A 17,942-nucleotide genomic window follows, 5' to 3' on the forward strand; every position below is an offset into this window, starting at 1 on the left:
TCTCCTTTGGGGGGGGGGGGTGGGATGTTTTTTTTTTTTTTTTTTTTTTTTTTGGTTAATGGATAAAATCTAAGCCAGTGCCAAAAAGATGGAGTGCAGTACCATGGTATCACCACAACGAGGCATGTGATGCATTGTTTTAAAGGCAACTGTGGCAAACCATTTTTGTGCTGTGAAGTATCTCTGTCTCTTTTGATCCATAGTGGAATTTCCCAGGTTTTATTCAACAGTAAGACAGTTTAGGGAAGGTTTTTTTCCTTTGCTGTTACGCCTTCATGGTAACAAATAAAAAAAACAGTCAAAATTGTTTTCCGTTTTCCAAGAGAAAGTACTGCGTTGTTATGCAGTACTGCAAAAGTACTGCACTTTCAGCTAGTCAGCTGCATCTTCCTGCCTACCCATGACCTCAAGAAGGTAAAAGTCCCTTAAGTTTGCTTGCAGCTACTAATTTTTCACAATGTAAGTAGATCTCGATAAAAGAAAAGTAACACTGCAGCTGTGTTGTGCCTGTAATAGGAATTCCTCAATGACACTTGCTCCTGTAAATTCTTATTTAAGTATTCATCACCAGGACATTCAGATTCTACCCCCTGAAGGCTTTTAGGCTGTTAGGTATGTCCTTATTCAAGACATGAAAAGAATTCACATTGTTGTTCCAACACATTAGTTGCTCTAAGGAAGAAATTCTGCTCTGTATTTTAGCAGTCCACTCCTGTATGATGGTACTGAGTAATTAAGGCCTCAGTAAAACTGCTGATATGCAGAAACACTACTGAGCATGAAATAGGACTGTGAAAGAAAATTCCATTTGTTGGGCAATTAATTTGTTCCAGAAATGGAATTACAAGCAATTGTTTTTATCTTAAGTATTTAATTGTGTCTCAAAAATTTAATTAAACCTTGTACTCAAGTGAGCTCTCTTGAGTTTCCCTCAATATGTACTACCATGGAGCAACACAATTAGGATGCAAAATTCAATAATTACATTTTTCAGAGACCTATATTTTGGTGGGCACTAATTTCATACAATTACTAGTAAAGAAATCTGTGTTGCTCCTTTCAAAGCATTTACAGTGCTTCAGAATAACTCAGGCCTTTTTTTTCCCCAGATAGGCAGTCTTTGACTTGTTTGGCATCTAAGAGGTTTCTCTTTTTTCCTTTTGTACTACCTCTCTGAGTAGAACCAAGAAGTTGTCTTTCTAGTTTCTGCTAAGATTTGTGTAATTATGCATCTTCTTTTCCACAAGATCCTGCCCTTCCTTGAGTGGTCCCAGCCTTGCACAAGATTCTTGGAATGGCTGTGTGCTTCTCTAACATGTTAATCCCACCACCATCCCTCTGCCTCTTCTCTGCTTTAGCATCTTTTCCATCTGCATCCTTAAGGAGCTACACAGTCAAGTCTTTGGGATTCTGCAGATCCTTCTTGTCAGACTCTTTTTATGGGTGTTGAGGAGTAGTTGCAGCACACTCCTCTTTCTCATCTGTTTCTGGGTTTCTCCTGTGGTAAATGCCTTCAAAGAGGAAGGGAGGTTTTGCACTGTATTAAACAAAAAGGATAAATCAGACACGGTTCAAGCTTCAGCCTTGAAAATTTGACCCTTTGTTTTAAGCCATTTGTTTTTAAATACTGGGCTGTATCTTAGCATTAATAATGGGCTTACCACTCTGCTTGTGATTTGAATGCCAAAGCAGGACACTAGCAGTAAAAGGGAAAACAGAGATAAAAAGCTGTATAGTGTTTCCAAGAGTGGAGACAGAGCTAATTACTAACTTGCCAAACTGATAAAGTGGCAATGAGGGCCAGAATGGCAGATCATAGTGTCAGCCTGCTAAAGTGTAACATGTGCAGATAAAAGTAAAATATTGTGCGTTACTGTCAGAAAAGCTGTGTTTTACCTGATATCTTAATAATGGCACAGAAGAGTTAATCCTGTTTTGCCAGAAGCAGTTTTGTGCAATTTCTGGCAGAGCAGTAAATGGAGTCAGCTCTTTGGACTAAAATAGTAACTGTTTAATTCAGTATCATTGTTTAATTCAAAATCAGAAAGAGCAAAAGCTGATTGTTACCTTAAATTTAATAATAATTAATTGTGGGATAGCAAATCCTTATTAAGCTCAATTGGGATTTCAGAGTTTCTCTCAACCCTGTCTCCTTGCTTTGTCCTTCTCACTCAATCCCCTGATTTTATAAAAAGCCTAACTGCATCCTAAATCCATTTTGCACTCTTGTCTTTATTGCCTTGGCAGTTTACAATATAGCTCTTTTGTTTACTTCGACCCCTAAATTAAATTTCCTCTGGACCATATCCTCAGCCAGCCTAAACTGGTGTAGCTCTATCAGCAGCCACCACTCAGCTGATCCAGATGATGGAGCCCCATCCCATTAATCACTGGTGCTTTCCCCACCCCCAGGCAGATTGCTTGCACGGTGCTGGCAGCGTTCCTCTATCATCTGCTCGCTCACTAATAACACGATCCAGCGTTTATTGGGCTGCTCCGGCTCTCTGCACATTCAGCAGCAAAGCTGCTATTGATTGCGTGATGGGCAAGCAGAACCAACCCATATTCTGAGAGCTCTCTGCAAACTACAATGCAGTTAATTCACTAATGGTTTCTATTCGCCTTGCTCGTGTCACAGCAGAGAGCAAAGGTTTCAGCACGGCCGGGCGGGTGGGGGAGGTGGTTCACATCACCAGTGTTGGGAGGACTCGAGAGTCACGTCACAAAAAGCAAGCTGTGGGCTTTGCTCCAGCAAGGACACACCTTAGTGACTGTAAGGCTCATTGCCAAAGATTGTACTGTCTGTGTTGCCTGATTACATACATCAAATAAAAATACCAGATAAAAGCAGTACGAAAGATGAAGTATTTCAGCAGAAAGAGTGAATATGATCTCACACTATCTGCTTGCTTTCAAAGAGACAGCCACTCTAGATCCACTATGTTTTTAATGAAATACCACTCTAAAAGGGTAACAAAGTTATTTTAAAACCCCATATATTCTTTAAAGAACATAACTGAATGACATATTTGGCTCTAAACCAGATTTAAGACTTTCAATTTTGAGGATTATTACTGGGGACTATAATGCTTTCCAAAGTCTCTTCTAGTATTTTGTCAATGACAACAGGAATTAAAATAACATAAAGTCACTATAAAACTTGGCATTTTGCTGCCTATATTTTGTTTAGGCTTCTAAATGGTGGTGCTTTCATCTAGCAAGGAAAATCTATTTTTCCCAGGATTTAAAACATATTGTATATTAAAAGGTCATAATTCAAATATTTTCATTATGCCACTTTTTGCAAATTTGGAAAGGTTCTGAAAAATATGCAAAATTAATTAATGCTATTTTAAGCAGTATATTACCTTACATTGATTAATTATCTGTAGTTATTTTTAAAGTGTTTCAAAGAGTTTAGTCTTACAGCATTGCAGTTTAAAATATAGTATATAGCCCAGTGTAATAAAATGCATAACTACCAATGTAACTGACAGCAAAAGAACAGCATACAAAATACAGATACAAACACATATGACAATTTCATTGTCACTGGTATGTAAATACCCACGATGGATACACAACCTGAGCTTAATTTGCTAATACTGTCTAAAAATAGGAAAGCAGTGAAAAATCAAGGAAGTTGTGTGTGGTGCCTTATTTCTTCCCCAGCTAAACTACTTCTCCCTACTACTGCTTCCGAAATAAGCAAGATAAAAATGTTCATTTTCTTTAACTCACATTTTGGAGCATAGATTGGTTCTGTTTCCAGCTGTAAGAACAGTTTTACCAGTTTAACAGCCATACTTACCACACAGGCTCTTAGTCTTGTCCAGATATAAGTGCAGGGCCAGCCTAATGCACACAGTAGCCCTGTTTACTTCAATATGTGCCATCTGCATGTGAAATAGCAGTAACACACAGTCCTTATTTTCATGATCATTGTTTTTGAGTAACCATTGATTTGAGAAATCAATGTTTTGACAAAACTAATTTTTTTGCATTTCCCTTAACATCATTTATTAAATCCAAATCCATATGAAGGCTTGATATGGCTTTTTAATACAAGTAAATCAAATTTAAATGCAAGACCAGCTATGAATTTTTGTGGAATTTCTGGCAAATGGACCGGGGAACCCATGACCTCCTCATTGGCTGGGGCTCTCTCCTGGGCAATCCATCAAGATTCCCCTCAAAAGCACACTATCATTCTCTTCTCCCCTCCAAACATCTCTTTCAGGATCTCATCCTAAGGTGCAATGCTCCACACCACCCTGTCCCATTTTATTCTGTGCTTTGCCTGGCCTTCTATTTCTCACTGTCCCCTGCTCTTGCCTGGCTGGAGCAGAGGAGCTCAGTGTGGAGTAGCACTGGGTGACTTGGCTTTTCACAAGGATCATGTGCTGCTTTGGATCTGACAGTGAGGCTGAAGGACTTGCACGTGCAGAGCACTTTGGGAAGGGGAGATGAAGCTGGGCAAGGAGAAAGTGCTGCATAACAGAGGGATGGTTAATGAACCACATAGAAGTATTTAGAAGTCCTACTAATCCCCTCAGTAAAGAAAAAAAATGTCATACTCCTCCATGAGTAAATTTCAGCCCCAGACATGTCCAAATATATGGTTATTTCTTACAGATATTCCACACAAAGCATCCATCAGCTCCCATGGCAGCTTCAGTAATTCAAACAGCTGCATCGTCAGGAGCCCAGAAGTATTGAATTCCTGCACTTCACACTGCTCCCATGCATTTGTCAATTGAAAAGCATTTAGCTTAGTTTATTTTAGAGCAAATGTTTCCCTTTGCTCCCCAAACACATGCTACTCTTCAGATCTGAAGGGCAAGAAATACTGCAGAACAGAAGGCTGTAATCACAGTAGCAGGAGGAGAGGAGCCAGGCTTAGGCATCCCTCTGAACCCAGCATCAGTGTGATATGCTTCCCACCTGCCACATGAAGCACTGGATTCCTTATAAAATCAAGACTTAAACTTTGAAGGATGCTAATTTGATGCCCAGCTATGTCAAGGGATAGTATTTGCATGAGAATGTGGAGTATAAGCTTCCTGGAACTGGTAAAGGAGCATCTCTGGCACTAGCAAATAGAACTGCTGAGGAGCCTCTGGTTTTGCTGCATTTTTTCTAAGATGCAGAATGGATAAAAAACAAAAAACTTTCCCTACCTAGACTTCTTTTATTAACCTATATACTAAAGGTTCTCCAAAAATAGAGAGGTGTCTAAATTGTAAAGGAATAAACTGCCTGTATTGATAATTGTGCATGTAGTAAGTGACTTTGAATACAGACAAAAGCTGTGTTGTTAATGTGAGCCTTAAATGCTTCAAGACCTTATCAAATCACCTAGTGGAAACAACAGGGCTCCACTGTCTTACAGGAGCTAAACTCATTTCTTTAATTAATTCTTCAGTATTCCACTGACTTTCAGCTCTTACTTCAAGAAAAACATTGCATGCATTTTCTTCTCTGTAATATGAGTTGTATTTTCTTGAGTATTGAAAGCAACAGAGAAGCAGAGAGAATAGGGTCTTTAGAACACCTTTTTCACAGGTTCACACACTGTCTGAATCACATTTACAGGAAGGTGTCAGCCTTTCGGGCACAGGTAGAAGGATGTCTGTGCTGCCATGAGAGCAGACCTCTGTACTGCCAAATGCCTCATGACTGCCACAGTACATCACAGTACTTAATTGGGAAATTGTTTTTATTATTGAAACTATTTCCTTTGGCTTTTCTGCTTTAGGCTCTTCACACATACCAGACTGATCCTGACATGAGAAAGATGCTAACTCAGCTGTATTTCTATATTATGCCTGTATTTAATGTGGATGGATATCATTTCAGCTGGACAAATGTAAGTAATGACAGTAGTATTATTCAGACAAGATCAAATGATTATTACATTATTAAAAGGTGACTCTGTATAAATCTGGTCCATCACTTTGTGCCTTGGAAATAAATTATTCTACTTAAAACAGAATACTGAATATGTTTACCAGGGTTCATTTGTTATATGTACAAATAGATTTTTGCCAAAATAGAGTAATATTGCTATTTAAATATTTTGTAACTTATGCTAGGATCGATTTTGGAGAAAAACAAGATCAAAGAACATGAGGTTTCACTGTCATGGTGTTGATGCTAATCGCAACTGGAAAGTGAAATGGTGTGGTAAGTATGGAGATACTTTGGTCCCCCAGTTCAGATTACCCTGTATTTAATTATCCAACAGAGGTGATTATCCAAGTAGGTTAGATCACATCTGTTGTGAAGTGTTCCCTTTTCCATAGTTGAAGTTGAAGATTTTTTCCCATAAAGCCATAAGCCAAGGCTCAAATCTTCCTAATAACTTCTAAAAAAATAAAAGATCTCAAACTTGGAAAAGTAGACCTTATCATAACTAAAAACTTGTCATGGAGAATGTGGCAAAAATTTTTAAATCACATACAGCTATTCTGTATTTTGCCAATTATATAAATATTTGAAGCATAACATTGAGAATGAACCACGACTTTTCAAGATTTACCTAACTGTAGCTTCAGGAAACATTTCAAGTTTCATTTTATCCAATTTGCCATTTCTCTGAAATTATTTTAGCTTTGGAAATGTCAAACTTATTTTGCTGGCCTCAGTGTCCTTAAGACTATTATTATCAGTGAGTTAATAAAGAAAGAAGGTGCTTCTAAATGCATGGAGATACAATTTTAAACTCCCAGCACTCCTGTAAGTGCTTCATAAAAATTGGCCTGACTTTTACATAGAGAACGCAGTGGTAATGAAATAACTGCCAGAAGATTTGGAATGGATACACCAAGAAAAAATGGCATTTTCTTAAATCTTACATAAAGATAGTGCTATTCACACAGGGGTAAGCAGCCCCTAAAGATTCCAGTGTAAGGAAGTAAGAACATTTAAATACAGCACTATATATTCCTGCTGACCTGCTCTCCCATCTTAAGGCACTTCCTTCAGTTCTCTGTGCAGCTGTTTCCTCATCCAGCATTAGTGCACCTTCCTTATTTATATTACAAGCTTGTTATTTGTTTGCAAATTGTGTTTGCATAGTGTAAGGGCCCTGCCTTCAGCCCATCCCTCTTCCCCTAGATGTTTCCACAATATCCTGGCAGTAGGGGTGAGCACTGTATAGTCTGGCTTGAAACAGCTGGATTCTTTAAGTAGGGCTTTGAGAATTGTGGGGATGAAAGTGAATGTGGACAAATGCATACATTCAATCCAGTATGGACCTGTGAAGTTTGCTTCAAACTGTTTTCAACTCTACCCGCTCCAAGGAGAGGACTGAGACAGAAGCATTTACAGAAAACCTGTGTTGGTTGAGAAACCCTCTGTTACAGAAGACAGGCTCAGAGCTGCTATCACAACCTTTAAGGAAATTTTATGCTGCAAAAATAATGTAAAAATGAACCAGTCCTGCATCACTGTTACCATGGTTTATTTAAGTACGTAATCCACAACTGCAGGTACTTTTTGGGGACACCCATTTACTGTTCAGAAAATAGCCATTGGCATAGCTGGAATGATCAGTTCTCTTACATTGTGTTGAGAGATGTTAGATACCTATCAGTACAAAATTAATACTCAGTGCATTTTCTTTCTAATTCTAATTAATTTTTCTTGGGTTCCCCCTCCCTCTTCCTGCTCCCTAGCCACTGTATTAAAACATATTTTTTATTCAGCCCTAAAAATGTTTGCTCAGTTTTCATTCAAAAAACTATTTTCTAGGCTTAGTGAAACTGTAACAATACTCACATGTGTTGTGTGCTGTAATCCCCTACTTGTTGCATTTCTCCCCTGCACTGACATGAAAAACAGGTCCCCACCCCAAGTTTAAAAAATAAAAATTCTTTCAAGTCTGCCTGTCATCCCAAAAAGCTCCACAAGCTCTGCTTCCCACTTTGGACCCCAAAGTCTGTCTAATTGTCTATTTTAATGGAGAATAAAAGGTCTTTCATGAACTGGGCTGACTGGTACTCAGACCCTAACCAGTCACCTGGCATTCTCATTAATATCTGATATTAGATGAGTCAGAGAAGAATCTGGATCATATCACACTTTGAGGCTTCTGTAATCATGGTGTGTTTGACATTTAAAACTGAATATGCTTGTAAAAACCTTTCCATTCAGTTGAGTTGCACTTAAGAGCTTTCAGACAGACTTGAACTTCACGGTGGGGCTTCCAGGCAGGTGTGCTGTGGCAGACTCCAACCTCAGCAAAGCCGCCAAATGCTATCAGCAGTGAGCTAGTCAGTGCTGATAGCACAGCATCCCATCTGCTTTCCTCTTCCTTTCTAGTGCAGGACTTTGATGTAAGCTTTATGACTCTCTAGGGACCAAGCCAAGGGCCATATCACTGCTAGATTTCATGTTGCAGCAACCTGTACTCAAAGCAGTGCACACAAATTGCACACAGGCCCACGTGAATACTGGCAGCAAGAACTCTGGGTAGAAATGCTCCTTGCAATGCACATATATGTGCAATAACTAGTACAATGGTTTAATGATAATGAAATAATAGCAACTTTTAAGCAAATAATCGGGTAATCAGAATTAATTTAAGTCATAGGGCAAATCTAGTTAAACTGGTTGCATCCAAATCCCCCAGAGAGCAACAGTGGGAGTTAAAATTTCCAGTACATCCCAATTTCCAGTGCACCCCAGTGCTCACTGAGGACAGTATCCCAAACTGGCATAAGTGGCTGCAAGGAAATTTGAAAATCATGCTCTAGCTCATTCATCCTGTCAGTCATCCTTCTGTACCAGAGCACTGGTTTTATCAGTCTTGGCACACGTTTCCTCTGTTCATTGGGTCTCATGGATGTTAGAGGATCCTTGGCCTCCCCTGGCATGCTATCAGGTACAAAAACAAGGCAGCATGTTAACATTTTACACAATTCTATTTTCTTCTCATGACTGCAACTCAGAAATGTCCAACTCTTTTTTCATTCTTGAGTTACTTAAAGAACTTCCAGTATAAAAACTGAGCATACCCTTACATTATCCAAGGCCACCATGGAAACCTCCTCCTTTTATTACCAGTCAGCTTCACATAAGGTAAAGCACTAACTACCTCTGGGATGGTACACGGCTCACCATAATAGGCTGAACAGTTTAGAGAGGTTTTTTCCTTCCCTGGAAGTCTCTAAACTGAGCCATATTTTACCATTATCTTGTAGAGATCCACTGTTTATTAACAGTGTTATCCATTACCATGATTCAGTATACAACACTGAAACAGGAAATGAAGTATCCATTTAAAAAATAAAAATTAAAAAAAAAAAAGGCAAATGCTCTGGAGACTGTTCAATAGCCCTCCTGCAGCTATATTATCTGATAAGAAATCGAGGCAGAGTGCTCTTGGGATTTGGATGACTTGGTGGCCATCTGTTCTGCATGGAGAAGACCATCTGCCCTCTCTATAACCCTTCCATATTCACTGTGATCCAAGCACTAATACCTTTTGAAACCCCCACCTGTGGCCATTGAATGGTAGCCTCAATTTTCATCTTACAAATGAAACTACAGCATAAAATTCTTCCACTTCTTTTTCTTTTTTTTTTTTTTTTTTTTGGCATTAGGTTGATTGCATAACCCTGTTTTAGCTGGTATCATTATGCCTCCTCATACACAGCTCTTTTCTTATTAATTGAAGGTGGCAGTACTTACTATACAAAGGAAAGCTAATAAAACACCGTTGTTGTAAGTCTCTGATGGCTCCAGGGAAGTTTGCAAGCAAACTATTATTATTCTGCAGGTCAATGTAAAACGTGTGATATTTTGAAATTGCAGCAGATAAAAGAGCAGAGCAGATTTGCATAAATATTGTTCTTTTAGGCCCAGGCCCTAAGCTGTAAATGAGACAATGGCTTAGATCCAGAATTGCTAAATTATAAAGGAGACACCACCACATCTCCTTTCCTAAGTTTCATCTTTCAATACCTCATGGCATATTATATTTAGGCTACTCTTTTGCAGCTTGCTGCCACCTGAGCAGGTTGACACAAAGATATCCTCAAAACTGAACCCCTGCCCCAAACTTAAAGCAAAGTTAGGCCCTGTGCAAACTGAGGTGATTTCTATTTTAGCTGACTGAGCAGTCATCCCACGTGGCTTTTTTTTTTCTTTTTTTTTTTTTTTTTTTGCTATGAGGTTTGCAGGAGTAAAAATAGGCAGTAGTCAGGAGCTATTAACATGTTTTTAAAATAATCCCTGTTGAGGCTGTCTACCTACCATTGTAACAACCACTGTTGCAGGTAATACATTAAAAGCTGCAAAAGGCTACATTTGTCCTGGGAGTGACTAATGAAAGAGGTATAGCTCTGATTTCAAAGAGACCAACTGAGACCTGTCAGCAGTTCTAATACTGCAATGCTGATGCGGAAAGCCAGGAAGAAAATACAATGAAGTCAGGTTCTCCTTTTTCACTTGGAAAGAATCCGTCCTCTGGGGAGAATCCTGTGTAGTTGGTGGATTGGGAGCTTGGTGTGTCCAGGAGATGAACACGCAGATTGCTGCACTGAGGTCCCCCAGGCTCACACCCATCAGGCACAAGAAAGCAATTTAATTTGTTTATTGCTTTTCATGCTTTTACACATGGTCCAAAAGAGGCCGAGCCAGAAGCTGACCCTTGGAATTTCTCTGTGATTGTTCACCACCAACTTTCTCTTTCAACCTCTAGATGAAGGTGCTTCACTACATCCATGTGATGACACTTACTGTGGTCCTTTTCCCGAGTCTGAGCCTGAGGTAAAGGCTGTTGCTCATTTTCTTCGCAAACACCGGAAACAAATAAAAGCCTATTTGTCCTTCCATGCCTATGCACAGATGCTGCTGTACCCTTACTCCTACAAATATGCAACCATTCCAAACTTCAACTGCGTGGTAAGTACATTAAAACTTGGAGAATGTGCTCCTCTGTATATTTTTGGTACATTTTGTCTTGAGAGGAGACTTGTTTCTTCAAAACTTTGCACATATATAATATTGAGCAGTATTTTTTCTGGATCCACTTGCAATCACATTTCTGGTTATATAACCTTCACTCACCATGAGTCAGTGGTGATTTGATTAAAATGGTATCGTGCCTTTCATCTATCAGTCCCTTTAAATTAATTTATAGGATAAATCCCTAATTTTAATTATGGTTATTATCATTTTATTTAATTAACTGTAATGGGAATTACGTAGTTAGGTCCTTGGGCATCTAGCTGAAATTCTGTCTCTTCATGCTCAGAGCTTAAACACTAGGAGCACAAAGAAGAGCCTCTTCAATGCTCTGAAACTGTTTATGTTTATCAATTCAAGGAGAAATCTCTTAGATCTCATCAAAATTAAAGCTTCAATTGCACTATGTATCATTCAGGTCAGACACAGTGTTTTTAACCCTTTCAGACAAGCAGGTAATTAAAACCAGGGGCTTCTCTATATTAGAAAAATTAATTAAAAATAGTACATTTTTTGATTTAAGCCTATTGATTCACAGATGAGCACTTTTCATGTATTCCACTCTCATCCAAATGCAGAGCCATTCTCTCTGCTTGCAGTCTGAGGTCTGTTTTAGCCAGCCTCCTGTTCATAAAACCCCTCTTATGGCTTATTCTCTGAGGGACACATGGCTAAGCTTTGCTCTCTATTTGCTCTGGCTCACAGACCCACACTGCACCAAGAGTTGCAAGCCTCTTTCTTTCATCCTCAGTCCTGATTAAAATTACATTTTCCATTTATCTCCCATTTTGACCTTGAAAGTTGCAGTGACTTTTAACTTGCTGGTTTAAGCTAGTTTTCTCCAAAGGAGCATAGCTGTACCTTAGATTTGTCCTGTGCAGAATAAATGATGTTGTCAGTCCCTGGGGCTTCACTGAAGTTTCACTCAGCTGTTCCCTCAGGAAGCTGAGCAGCCAGGACTCCACAAACTAAACTCTCTTTGTAGGTTTATTTCTGTGGAGACACTTAATCAAGTAGCTATTAAACATTCTTCTGTCTGATGCCATTCCTGTGAAACAGAGCAAATTAGAAGTTAACTAAGCAGCCACAGGATGAGACTTTAGGGAACTGACCACCAAACCCTGTAGTGACTGTGGGTAATTTTATTTTTTATTAATTTAGTTAGCATAAAAAAAACAAACTGGGAATTTAAAATCAGAGGTTCTCATTCCTCTGAAGATCAGCGGGTGCAAGTATATTTTTTTAAGAACAAAAAACAGAGAAAAAGGTAAAGACATAGTGTTAAGAAGAATCAGCAACTTCTCTGCAAATATATGATTACTGGGTATCTGACTAAAATGTGCAGAGTAATACAAGGCAACAGCAGATGCTCTAGATGGGAAATTCATTGTAAGGAGAAGGAAGATTTATCTGACAGTTTTCACACACACCAGTATATTTTGTTGTTCTTGTTGCTTAAGGGATAATTCCATTCTGAGATGGGGTGTAACTGCCCCTCAGCTTGTACACATTCTGCCTTTCCACCCATTGCTTTTAGACCAGAGGATCCCAATTTTTGATGTTTTGAAGGTGTTCCTCAGGTTTGCAAGACCTTGGATCAGGCTTCTCATGAGAGGGAGCACAGACCTAAAGGAACAAAAAAAGACACTATTTTAAACAATTCCCAAGGACAAATAAAAACCAAATACCAATTCTAAATATCTTGTCAGTATCTGAACTTCATACTTCTTTTCAATGTGGTCGATCAAAAACAAGTCAGAGGTTGAAATAGGAAACTGAAGTAATTTCCTGTTATTTATAAAGCTCTTTATAGGAATCATAGTGAAAACTAAGGGAATACTTGTTGGTTATTTATTTGTGCATTTTAACACTTGCCTACAGCCAAATACTCCATCACCTGGTGGCTCATAAATGTAATTTTTTTTTTTAATTTCAAATCCCAAAAATGATTACTTAGTCTGAGGTTTCTTATTCTCCAGTTTTCTTGGAAATTGCAGTGAGCTGGAAAGTGATAGATGTCTGTTTCCTGACACTGATGGAGCAAGCACTGCTGGTCTACGTGGGCGGTGTGCAGTGGAAAACAGTAAGACCCCACATGCATAGCAGATAAATAGCTTTTGGTGCTAACAGTGGGCTACGATTAGTTTTGAGCAGAAGAAATGCTGTTTCTGTCTGGGTCAGATCATTCTAGTGAGCTGTCAGTTACCATTTCAATTAAAGTGTTCAATTATTCAGAGCTGCTTTGAAACTGGAGAGCTGTGTACTGATCACAACATGCATATATTCTGTTCTAATTTAGGCACAACTCTTATTAACACTCCCCTGAAATCTGTTCTTTTAAGATGCTTAAAATGAAAGTACTCTTTTAGATTGAAAAAAACACCAGCAGAAACACACATCCATCTCGAGAGTTTTAAATTTCACCTAATTTTCATCCTTTTTCTTCCTGTACTGTCATTTGCCTGAGTGTTTGCAGTGAACTTATATGGCATGACTGAGTTTGTGTACATCTTTGCAAAAATCTGGTAATTTTATGTGGCATTTTCTCCTTGAGGGTGTTCAAAGACTGGTTGCCTGGATTTATTCAGCATCCAACCTGCACAGTATGATGCAGTTGAGAACTGTCCCTTTTTGGGGCACATGGGTCTTACAGTGGAAGCCAGCTGCATTTCTCAAGGCTAAGAACTTAAAGTTCACAGTGCCTGGAGATGCCTGCCCACATGGTGAGCATGGACTTGGGATGCTCCTGGTCTGACCTCCAGATAGTTTCTGCCTCTGCACAGAACCCATTACTGTTGTGCAGATTTTAAATGGGCATTGCCAAACTATTTCTTGGAAAGATTTCAACAGGATTATCCGTTGTCTCATTGCTGTACAGTGCATAACTCATGCACAGGGAGTCTTCTCATTTGTGGCTATGTTCTATTTGCCATGGTGTATTTATCAGTTCTCCAGCCTTCTCAGCTCTCCCAGCTGAGCCCTGTCTCCTGCTCCCTTGGCATCAGGTCTCTTGTCAGGCCATCCCAGCTCCTCATCAAGACCCTGGGATGGTAAGCAGAGCTGCTTGCAAATTTTGATTGAACAACAGAGTCTCATACTTGGGACAGTGCAGGCACCAGACATCAGCTCCTGGCTGCAGCTGGAGCTCGCCCTTCCCGGGCCCTGTGCAGCCACAGCCACCACAGTGACCTCACACTGCCACCCTGCCACCCTCACGGGGTCCAGCAACTCCAACCCCATCATGGGTCTTGGGTGTCACAACTCAGAAATCAAGGCACCTGGAGCCAGAGTGCCAAGTGACAGCACTTCTCCCCTCTCCCACAGGACAGGCCCTTCTCATCTTTGGTGTTAGGGCGAGTCAGAAGTTATCCCTTACACCAGCTGGCAACCACATCCCAGTCCTGCAGAAGTTCCAGAAACAGTGAGTTAAGCAGTCCTTGCCTCCACACACTCTCCAGAGGAGGTGGCAAGAGGTCAAGCTGAAAAGGGCAGAGTCTCCAGCACCATCGTCCTTCTGCTAAACAAACAAAAATTCTGGTTGTGCCTAACAAATGTTTGTAATGGAGTAAAAATGTGCTCTTTCATTTGCTAAGAGGAGTTACTGTGCAAAATAAACTCACCAAAGCTCTACCTGCACATCAGGAAGTGAAAATGAACTTATTTTTGTTTCTGGAATGACATTTAAAGAAGTTTTCTCTGGCTTCTCTACTTGGACAGACAAAGCCTGCATGGGCCAGACCAAGGATTAAGTCAGAATCCCAGCTCCTGACAAGGGCAAACAAGTGGAAGGTTAGGAGAAACATAATCAATGGAAAGGCAAGTAGAGGGCAATCCTTCCCCAGTGTATTCATTTAGTGCCTGATAAATAACAAGGTAAGGACTGAGTTCATGAAAACTTGCATAAACCAAACAAACCTGTTCAAGGAAATAAAACAACTAAAACAACCATTGCAGCTTCATGCAGTGGTTCAAAGTCCAGAGTTTCTAGCTCCAAAGATAATAATTTCCTGTTCTCTACAGAGAGATGACTGTGTTTTCCCAGCATTCGCTGTATATTTGCCAACATCCTTTTCTTTGGGATAATATTCCTTCTCCTTTTAAATATGTGCATCCTTTCTGTGTGTTTCAATGCACTATCCGTATGTGACTGAGAATTTTCCATGGGCCAGGCCTTTTGCACACAGTTTCACAGGATGTACCATGAACCTCCTAAACACCCTTTCAGCTGCAAGCTGTTGCAATGTAGGCACTGATTTTCCCCCTACAGGACTGAAATCACATTTCTGAAAAAGTGGAAAGAGCTCTCCAACACTACATCATCAGGCCCCAGAGAAAGTTAGACCAGCAGTGAACATTTACCTGCTGATCAGAGATTCAGGAGTGGAACTTGTCTCCTTCCTTCTTCCCACTCTGCTCACTGAACCACTACGAGTGTCAACAAGACATCATTTCTCCTTCACAAGCCCAGCAGAGACAAGCTTTAGTGAACTGGGAAATTCATGTTCAGAAAATGCATGCATGGGTTTTAAACTGCATAAAAAAGAGATTATTTAATCTCATGGTTTTACAAGTCATCTAAATTTTCGTGTTGCTAAATTGGCATATATATCTATAATTACAAATACTTAACATCTGATCATTCATGGTGCAGCGAGCTTTTTTATATAATACAAAAAAAGGTTTTTCAGGGAATTGCTGTCATTAAAAATAAATAATGCATTTATCCTTTACAATAATTTTAATTTAGCTGCCACAGACTCATGGAACACAGCATTGTGCCAGAAGTCAATGATCCATTGACTCAGATTCCAATCATAATACAGTATTTAATTCAAAGTCTAATTTATGTATTTGATTTTTTTTTCTTCTCCCCAGGAATCAGCAGCCTATAATGCTGTTAATGCTCTTCAGTCAGCCTATGGTGTAAGATACAGATATGGCCCTGCATCCAGCACTTTGTGTAAGTTTCCCTCTGCAGGTTTGTGACTTTGACCTTCCTACAGTAAGAAGGAGAAAACTCTTATTATAACAAAGAATGCAAAACTATTTAAAGTGAACTTTGTTCTGGTTTTGGGTTGTGAGGAAGGCAGAAGAAAGTTTTGCAACTGATTCAGTCAGTTGATTGCAGTAAGATTAACTCAACTGATGCAATAAAAGAGATTAAAATGCAATGCACTTGAGAGTCAAAAGCCAGAAAATAACATATTAATATCATATAAAACCGTGGGGTTTTTTAAAAATAAAAACTAAGGTCTTAAAAACCATATCTTTATCAGATACTGCCAATGCACTACTAAGTTGCAACAGCATATGTCAGGCAAGCTCTCTGTACAGAGGTAAAAGAAAAGAAGTTCAACAGGTTTTAACAAGATGCTTTTGTTTCTTTACTGAAACCATGAGGTCTGAATGCTGTGACTAATGATAACACACATTGAAAAAAGTCAAAAGACTTTCCACAAGTAACTTCCTGCATCTCCTCTGCCACTGCTGTGTTTCAGCTACAGTCCCACTTATCACGGGCCTCCATCTCACACCATAGTCATCCTCTTGTGCTCATTACACTGCAGTCAGTCACTGTGTCAAAGGAAAAGCAGTGTGAATTGATGCCAGAATTGCACAGGTTACAGCAGGCCACATGAGAGATTTTTCTGTATAAAAAAGTGCGTGTTGGATAATCAACATATGGAGATAACAAAAATATAAGCAGCACATTTCGTCAGGAAGGTTTGTTAATATTAGACATCACCTATGCAAATACTCTCATGCTGTGGGGAAATGGTGAGAAAGTAAGACAAATGGAAATGATTTTAAAAGCATTTTAAAAAGAAGACGGCAGATTACTAACCTTCCTCCTTCTCACTGCAAATGAATTGCCTAAAAAACCCAATTTAAAGCTAGGAGCAGCAGAATTCTCCAGTCCACCTGGGAGATCTTTGTGGAAAGAAAGCTTCAGACTGTGTTCACATGGAGACAGGAACAGTTTGAGGCTTTATTCTAGATATTCATTTTTATTAAAGTTTTGCTTTACACAAAACAGTTATAATACTTTTTCCTATGAAAATGAAGGGACTAATCCATATTGTGCTGAGTACATTTCACCAAGTGGTGAGTGTTCATGCTATTCTCTGAAGGGTGTTCAGGATCAGCGCAAGCAACAGCTGGAGTTGCAAGAATACTCACTGAGTCCCAGAGACAAAATGCCACAACAACCCTCTGGTGATTTCAGCATGATCTGCATGTAACATTTTTTAATGCTTTCTCTGAATTTCCTCTTTCAGATGTGAGTTCTGGCAGCTCTATGGACTGGGCTTACAAAAATGGCATCCCATATGCATTTGCATTCGAGCTGCGTGACACTGGCCATTTTGGATTTTTGCTTCCTGAAATGCTGATCAAACCAACCTGCACAGAGACCATGCTTGCAGTTAAAAATATAACTCTTCACTTGCTGAAGAAATGTCATTGAGATGGATTTCTGTGAGCTGGAAGGAAACATTTTACTCCTAGTGCTGATGCCTTTCAGTGTGTTCAGTTGCCATTCTAAGTTTGGCCACTTCAGAACTCAAGAAGCTAATGGGAAATGTGATATTGTTTCTGCCAAATTAACTTAGTGGAAAATGGAAAAAAAAAATCATTCAATATCTGCTCTTCTAAAGTCCATAAAGCTGATATACTAACTTAGTTACCAGTTTGGTGCAGAATAGTTCCTTATTTTTGCAATAATTCTGCAATTTCAGTGAGGCCGGTCCTAAAATAAAGTGCTCCTTCCAGGCAGTTCCGGGCCTTATGCCTTTCCCTAACATGAAGACCTCCCAGGGGGTCTCTCAAACCAAGGGATAAAGTTTACATTCATGTAAATATACCCTGTGACCCACCACAGGCCTGTATCTCCAGCAATAAATGCCTTATAGTGTAGCTGGCTGCACTGCAAGTGGCGGTGTGGCTTCCTTCTGTGTGTATACATACAT

The 17,942-nt window shown here is 39.5% G+C and overlaps 1 protein-coding gene across 1 annotated transcript in view; it reads left to right on the plus strand.

Moving 5' to 3' along the window:
- Window positions 1-17,601, plus strand: part of CPA6 (carboxypeptidase A6) — a 57,711-nt gene extending 40,110 nt beyond the window's left edge. The window contains exons 6-10 of the mRNA XM_041464396.1: window positions 5,759-5,869; window positions 6,096-6,186; window positions 10,709-10,911; window positions 15,850-15,934; window positions 17,253-17,601. Coding sequence (XP_041320330.1) covers window positions 5,759-5,869; window positions 6,096-6,186; window positions 10,709-10,911; window positions 15,850-15,934; window positions 17,253-17,440 — 678 coding nt within the window. The 3' untranslated portion in view covers window positions 17,441-17,601. The remainder of the gene's footprint in view (window positions 1-5,758; window positions 5,870-6,095; window positions 6,187-10,708; window positions 10,912-15,849; window positions 15,935-17,252) is intronic.
- Window positions 17,602-17,942: the final 341 nt, after the last annotated feature.

The sequence above is a fragment of the Pyrgilauda ruficollis genome, unplaced genomic scaffold (genome assembly GCF_017590135.1).
Source record: "Pyrgilauda ruficollis isolate IOZ18807 unplaced genomic scaffold, ASM1759013v1 scaffold18, whole genome shotgun sequence".
NCBI lineage: Eukaryota > Metazoa > Chordata > Aves > Passeriformes > Passeridae > Pyrgilauda > Pyrgilauda ruficollis.